Here is a 7,328-nt window from a genome sequence, read left to right on the forward strand (position 1 = left end):
TATTTAATCTTAGACCTTTTTTTCAAATGTCAGTCTTTATTATATATATATTTTTTTCGAAAGGATCGGAAAATTTACAAATGTTTCTTATTTTTTAAATTGAGATATTATTAATAGAAAATAAAAGTCTGTTGAATTAGGCAATAAAAACTTTAAATTTCTTTTTTTATTTTTCTTTTATTTGCTTTGTTTCAGCAGATCAAGGTTCAATCTTAAACTGACTCTTATGCAATTTTATTGCAAATTTCCTCAGCTCTCGAAAAAATATTTGCAGGAATCGACAATCACGCACACTATTTAAAAACCCAAAGCATGGAGTATTTCAGTTAAAATTAAATCTAACAAAACGACAAACAAATTGTTCTAAATGAAAAATGACCCTTCTGGGTTAATGTAGATTCGAAAAGTAAATCAAATTTTCCTTTAAATGACATGTTCCAAAATGTTGAGTACGCCATCAAATCAGGCATTCAATTTTACGTAAAAGTCCATTTGACACCAAATTTCTATCTCATCACCGTTTCAGGCTACTAATTATTGAAAATCACGTATTTTTTCGCATGTTCAAAAATGAAAGGGGTCGTACCGTCCCTCCGTCAAGAGTTATCAAAAAATGGACCTCGGATTCGTGATCAGGGACAAAAGTTACCCTTAGAACGGGGCAACTTTTCCCGATTTCGTGTGAGTTAGTAGAAGATTACCCTTAAACTTTTATTGAATCAAACTTTTAGTGATTTAAAAAAAATCGTACATTTTTTCAAATTTAAGAAAACAATTTATTTTTCTGATTCTTTAACATTCATTTCATTTGAGAAGATTAAAAGTGATAACGTGCAACAACTAAAGCGAAAAATAAATTGTACCAAAGGTAAGGACAACCAGCATGTCTAGGATATCAGCATCCAAAACAGATAAGACGCTTTTCAGAATACGTGCTGATGGTTTAACGTTACTTTCGGTGGTAATTGGTATGCTAGGAGAGCGCGTAGAATTAATGGGAAATGTGATATGCAAATCGGTAACCTAATTAGCATAGCTGCTAACAAAGGAATGAGTTCAGCCAAAATTCAGCGAAAGATTAATTTCGACATGTTTCCAGGAGACCGTGAGAAGAAAACTACTTTTACTTGAAATCTCGATGGTATTATAGAAATCGTGACACTTAAAAGGTAGGATTTTTTTACTTTTGCAAAAAAAAATCGAAGCGTTTTAACTCTAACAAGTGTACTCGGAACAAAAAAAAAGTTTAACATTTTATGTTTTAACCATCCTATTCATCACCTGGCTGCAACATTCCGTTTTCTTTAGCTGATAACTTCGCAAAAAAAAATAACAGGTAAAAAACTCTTTAGCATCTTGCCCGAGGAACGTAGTTATCGTCGGAATCTTTCCAGCAAATAGGAATAAAAAGAAGAATTCAAAAGTTCAGAAGTTGTAAAGCGTAGCACCGGATAGTGGAGGACCGAGCAATCCGTGGAGACCAATCCGGTCCGACGTGAAGCCGCAAGCATCCGCTCCTCTGTCCTTTTTTTCTCCCTGCCAGAATGCAACAGGGCAATCGCACGTGGGGGTGGGGGGCGTTCGCAAAACGGGGTAAGTTCAAGGAAAAACTTTTTCCTCGAAGCAAAACACAGCCGAGTTGCAGCAGCCAGCATTATTGGCTCGTTGGCCTGGGGCAAACTTTCCTTTTTGCAGGCCAGCTTATTTATTCATAAGCATGAAGCACTCGGATTTCCGTCGGTCCTGGCTGCACCGGGATCGACCTTGCTGGCTGTGTAGTGGTTCAGAACTTGGAGCTTAAGAGGTAGCAGCTGGTGAAACTATGCCGTCACAGTGGATTTGCGGGATGAATTGTGTAGTGGGACCATGGGGGGGCATAGCTTAGATCTCCGGATTGTCTACCATGGGCACTATAAAATTAGTTTATTTTTAAATCAAAGTAGAGGGTGACGATTCTCGAGATTTTCAATTTCCCGGGAATCGAGAGTTGAATTTGGCAATTTCCCGGGAATTCCCGGGACCCGGGAGTTTTTTTTTCTATGCATTAATTTAAAAGAAAATGTAATAATATTTTAATTTTAATTTAATCCTCTTTATCTGAGGAACTATATCTACCTTTTGATTATTTTTTTTCTGAATCTGCAAATACAAGATTGTTGCTTGTGCTTTTTAGAACTCATAATTGTTGTTTAAAATGTTAACAAATCTTTATTCGCACTGAGTGATTTTTCAAAAGTTTCACAAGCTTGTTGCATGAACTTCTTATTAGATTTTTGTTAAGTAAAAAAAACTAATATATAATTTCCTAGTATCGGGATATTTGCAGAATGATAAACGACGACCCAAAACAACAATTTAAACTTGTTTTTTTTTCCTTTCTAAGGTCAACTGTAAATATTCATCGAAGAAATATTTACAGTTATCAGGAAAATCCGAAATTTCACAATTGGTGGACTTTACAAAGATTTACAGAGTGTTTTTTTCCAAAATATAATTGAATATTGAGGTTGACGTAAAACAAAAAAATACTTATTGACATCTAAAAAGGAAATTACCTTGATACAGCGAAATTACCCTAGGGACATTGAATTTAAAAAAAAACAGGTTATGAGGATTGCTGTGCTCGAGAGAGGAAATGGAAATTGAACTAATTTTTAAAAAGCTTTTCCCTCTTATAAATAATAAATAAAAGTAATTAAAAAAAAACTTTCGATTTCATTTCTGGGGTGCAACTGCTAAGTATGCTTCAAGATAAATTTTGGGATCCAATTTTTTTGGCTTCTCTCAATTACAGTTATTGGAATTTTTGACAAGTTAAATTTGAAACTTTCTGAATAAGAAGATCAGAGAAGCATTGGTTTTTTCGAACTTGGACATCGAACATTGAACTTCCAATGTTCTATACAATTTCGAATTTTTCAAATAATTTTCTTATTAGTTTATATAATTTATAAGCATAAAATTTCCCGGGAGTCTCGACCGAATTTCCCGGGAATCGAGAGGTCCAAAAATGGTCGATTTCCCGGGAATTTTTTCCCGGGAATTCCCGCTCGTCACCCTCTAATCAAAAGGATTATTAAAAAGACATTTTTACTACCTTCACTCTACAAAAAATACCTTTTATTAAAGTCAATCAACCTGATATTAACCCAGCACAACCGCACTTCATATTGATACACATAATCTTCCGAGGAGCAACAGCTGCTTCTCCGGGGATTCCATCCACAATCCCAAATTTATGGCATCGTTAACTCCATCTATCCTCATTGGCGACCGGAATGGCCACCGGGTCCAATCGTTCCATCCAAACTATTAACATAACACACACCGTTCGCCCGATGAACCCATAAATCTGGCCAACTAGCCCGCCAAGGAGATAGCTTCATCCGTTGGAAGATCCCTTATCCTGGTGGGGTCATTATTGGCGGTGGTCACACACGGGGACGTTATAATAACACCTCTCCCCTTCTTCGGGATTATGGCCGTTGTTTATTGAATAGATTGTGTACACAGAGGGCACATGCCGAACTGACGAACTTTGGAAGCTTCTTATCTCCAAGGTATGGACGGAACGTTACAGCTGGTGTTGTTGTTGTTTATCAGAGGGAATTTAGTGAAACTTTAAGTTTGAGCGATTACATGTGTTACCTGTTGATCGTGAATGAACAGCATGTCTTACAAGATTCTTTATTTTCAGAAAGAAACGTAGCTTTTGTACGACAACCGCCTAGCAAAACAGAAAACAGGAAACAGTAGCTCCGTAGAACAGAAAGTGTAGTGTGAACTAGTTGTGTGATCGAATGAAACGACTTCTAATGGTGACAATAATTTAGTAACAACAGAAATCCCAGCCAGCCAAAACAACAAAACCGTGTGCAGAGAGACAGAACCACGTGATTCCAGAGTGAACGAAGCCCAACCAAATCCACCAAATGCCACACAAGCGCGTTGATGTCTTCCGGTGTTCCGAGCAAAATTCTAAAGACTTCCTACCGCTATCTACGATCCACCACTACCATCACTACCACCGAAGGCTACCCTCAGCCGATCATCTGATATCGCTGCGCCGCTCCAACTCCCATCTACCGTCGTCTCTGTACGTACAATAATCTCTGGAGATGGCGAAGGTCTCGGCTACCTCCCACCAAGATCCTACCATAATCGACATGATGGAGATCAGCAAGAAGCGTCCACCGAAGCTCAAGTCCGCCGATCGCACCGTGTCCGTCCGCATCGACAACTACTCGCCGAGGGCCGCCGGCGGTGGCAACAGTCCAATCATGCTGGACAACAGCCTTATCGTGCACCACAGTCCCATCGAGCGGCTGTCCCCGGTCTCGCACGCCAAGCAGCACCAACAGGATCCGAAGGTGTTCTTCGTGAACGAGTCCTCACCGACGTCCCTCAAGGTCGAGGACTACAGTGCCGGTCAGCGGAAGCCCCTGCGGAGATCCGATACCCTGCACGTGTACTCACCGTCGATGCATCAGCTGCGGAAAGCCACATCGTTCCACTCGAGAACCAACAGTGGCGGCTCGAACCCGGACGAGATTGTGGCCGCACCCATAATCCGGCACAGCAGCGTTCGGCACTCGCACATCTACCCGCGCGAGTACCTGGTCAAGCAGGACAGTGGTGGCGGAACGAGCAGCGGTGGTGGTGAGGAGGAAGAAGAGATACGCCCAGCTCCGGCATTTGTCCATTCGCCGAACACGAGCGGGAATCGCCGTAACTGTCACATGCATCGGTCGTTCAACGATCAGCAAAAGCAACGCAACGCCGCCTTCCAGCGAAGGGATTCCGCAAAGTTCCACTCGCTGGGAGACGACATGCCAGCGGAAGTGATCGAGCGGAGCCCACGAGAAGGTAAAAAGTTCAGCTCGGCCAACGCGAGTCTCGAGAACGAAGTGTACCGATCACGGAGCAACAGTAGATCGGAGAAGAAAGCCGAATCGTTCTCGGACTTTGTGAATCGACAAAACAGCAAAAAGTATAACCAGAAGAACAGCACCACTAGTCTGGATCAAGCGTTGCCGTACATCGGAGGTAGCGGACCGGGTAGCTTTCGCCGGTCACTTATACAACATTCTAACGCACACCTGCTCAGCCCTAACCCTCCCTTCACCGATGAGTTCCAACCCCAAAAGTCACCCATCTTTGATCAGAAGAAGTCGTACAGCTTGCGGTACAAAAATGGCCGCGATGCGCGCGAGACGTTCAAGGCGAAAAAGTCGAAAAGCTTCATGATCGACCTGGAACCTCCACCGGCCATCATCAGCGGTTCCAGCAGTCCCTATCGAAAGGAAAGCGTTGCGTTCACCGCCGAAGAGGTGGACAAGATCTACAAGGCCTCACGCAAGCTTTCGCCCAATCTGATACTGGACGACATCGGCCGGGAGATTTCGCCCGTCCCGATGGACATCATGGACATCAACTACGGTGTCATCATGAAGACCTACCAGATGAATCGACAAAAGTCGATGCGCAAGAGCCGGCGGAAAGGCACCGACGACAAGGCGAAGCTGGAGTTTGACGAAGACTCCGAGTCCAACCGGAAGCGCAAACGGATAGCATGCATCGTGATGACCGTGTTCATAGCCTTAGCGATATTCAGCATCCTCGCGGTCATCGTCACCCTGACGCACACCAGCGCTGGTCCGTCGCAGACGAAACCGACGTACACGTTCGCCCGGGACACGCCGATCCACGCGATACCGACGTACCAGATCTCGAAAGATTCGCCAAAACACTACAACGGCATCAATTGATGCGGAAGCAATCGTAGCAACCGGTGGCTGCAGTCGACATGCCCGCCGGAAGCGCTGTGGGTCGCAGCAGGCTGCGGCAACCCGGCGGCCATCCTCTTCGACGAGCTGTTTAGTTAGCGATTACTCACACCAGTAGTTGCAGTAGTAGGCGGTGCGCGGCGAACGGAGTGCGATGTAGACTACGTTGATTTGAGATGATGAACTTGTAATACACACACATTACATACACAATATCCAACGAAGTGCCAAGGACGACCCCGGAGCGGCGCTAACGTCGCCTCGCGAGGGCGGCCACTCTTTTTTACTCCAAAACAAACAAAAAATCAAAAAACATTTCAAGAAACCACAAAACGAACGGACATACGCAGTGACACACACAGTGACAGTGAACGCAAGTGTTTATAAGTGTTTTTTCGATGCGCGCGGACAAGGACGATTACACAGACGCTAAAACAAACGCAAGAAGACGCAAAGCTGGAAAAGATGGAGAAGAAGAAGCAACACACATACGATATACGTGACCTAGTGTTAACTAATGTTAAAATAATCAGTATTTTGAACCGGTGAATAAAAATAATCAATAAATAACCTACCAGTAAACTAGTACGATAACGTTAATCTAAAACCAAGGTGAAGTTACGATAAACAAGCATACAGTAAACCGAAAAGGAGACGTTAAATAATATACCTAGTAACCTAAAACTTAAACAAAGCAAAGAATATTATAATACTCCTAAACAACTAACAAAAAGGATTGAAGAATGGAACTGTGGTCCGAAGCAGAGAAACGAAGCGTTGTTACAAGAAAACTAAATCAAAGCACAACTAACCATAGAGAAAGCAACAAAAAATAACCAAAATCAAAAACAAAAGTTTCATACACTCACAAACAAACCATATTTAAAGTTATCGAATATAAACTAACATGAATGCAGAAGAAGATACGGATGCCCACATTCAACGAAGAAACAAAAAAAAACACTAGTAACTCGAGAAACCTGTGAAAACCTCTGTCTATCTGTCTGTCTGTACGTCTGTCACACTCACCGCTCTATCAATGTCTGTGTACCACCTGTGAGTGTGTGTGTGTTATATTCAAACGAGACTACCACGCACACCCTATACTGACTGAAGAAGAACAGGAAGACAAACAACAGTTTCAACTCCAACGCGCTTTGATTCAGTGAACTGCGCGCGTTTATTAGAAAAGGCGTATGTGTGCAATGTGTATGTGTGACAACAGGTCGAACCGATGTGAGACACGTCGCTTGGAGGCGTTCCGCTTTTTTTTGTTGGTTAGCATTTGATGATCTGCAAATAGTGATGGATTCTGTCCTTTGTCCCCGCGAGGGATCTCCCCCGGGCATTCGGCGGCAGCACACTACCTGGGGCGCTGCAGATAAACGGACGGACCTGAACGATTCTCCGCCATCGACGGAAGAGGAAGCTTCACAGGTAAACTGGTGTGGCGAATGGGATGGTTTACGGGGGAGATGGAAACTGTAGGTCGTCAATAGTTGATTGCATTTTTTATTGACGGTTATTTGTTTCTGGGCTCTC

General features: G+C 42.9%; 1 protein-coding gene across 3 annotated transcripts in view; it reads left to right on the forward strand.

The window, feature by feature from the left end:
- The window catches only part of LOC120417401 (uncharacterized), an 89,087-nt gene extending 82,719 nt beyond the window's left edge, over nucleotides 1-6,368 (forward strand). For all 3 annotated transcript variants that reach the window (XM_039579438.2, XM_039579439.2, XM_039579440.2), the window contains exon 2: nucleotides 3,698-6,368. In XM_039579438.2, the coding sequence (XP_039435372.1) occupies nucleotides 4,119-5,768 (1,650 nt within the window). In that variant the 5' untranslated portion in view covers nucleotides 3,698-4,118 and the 3' untranslated portion in view covers nucleotides 5,769-6,368. The remainder of the gene's footprint in view (nucleotides 1-3,697) is intronic.
- Nucleotides 6,369-7,328: the final 960 nt, after the last annotated feature.

Source organism: Culex pipiens, chromosome 3 (assembly GCF_016801865.2).
Source record: "Culex pipiens pallens isolate TS chromosome 3, TS_CPP_V2, whole genome shotgun sequence".
NCBI lineage: Eukaryota > Metazoa > Arthropoda > Insecta > Diptera > Culicidae > Culex > Culex pipiens.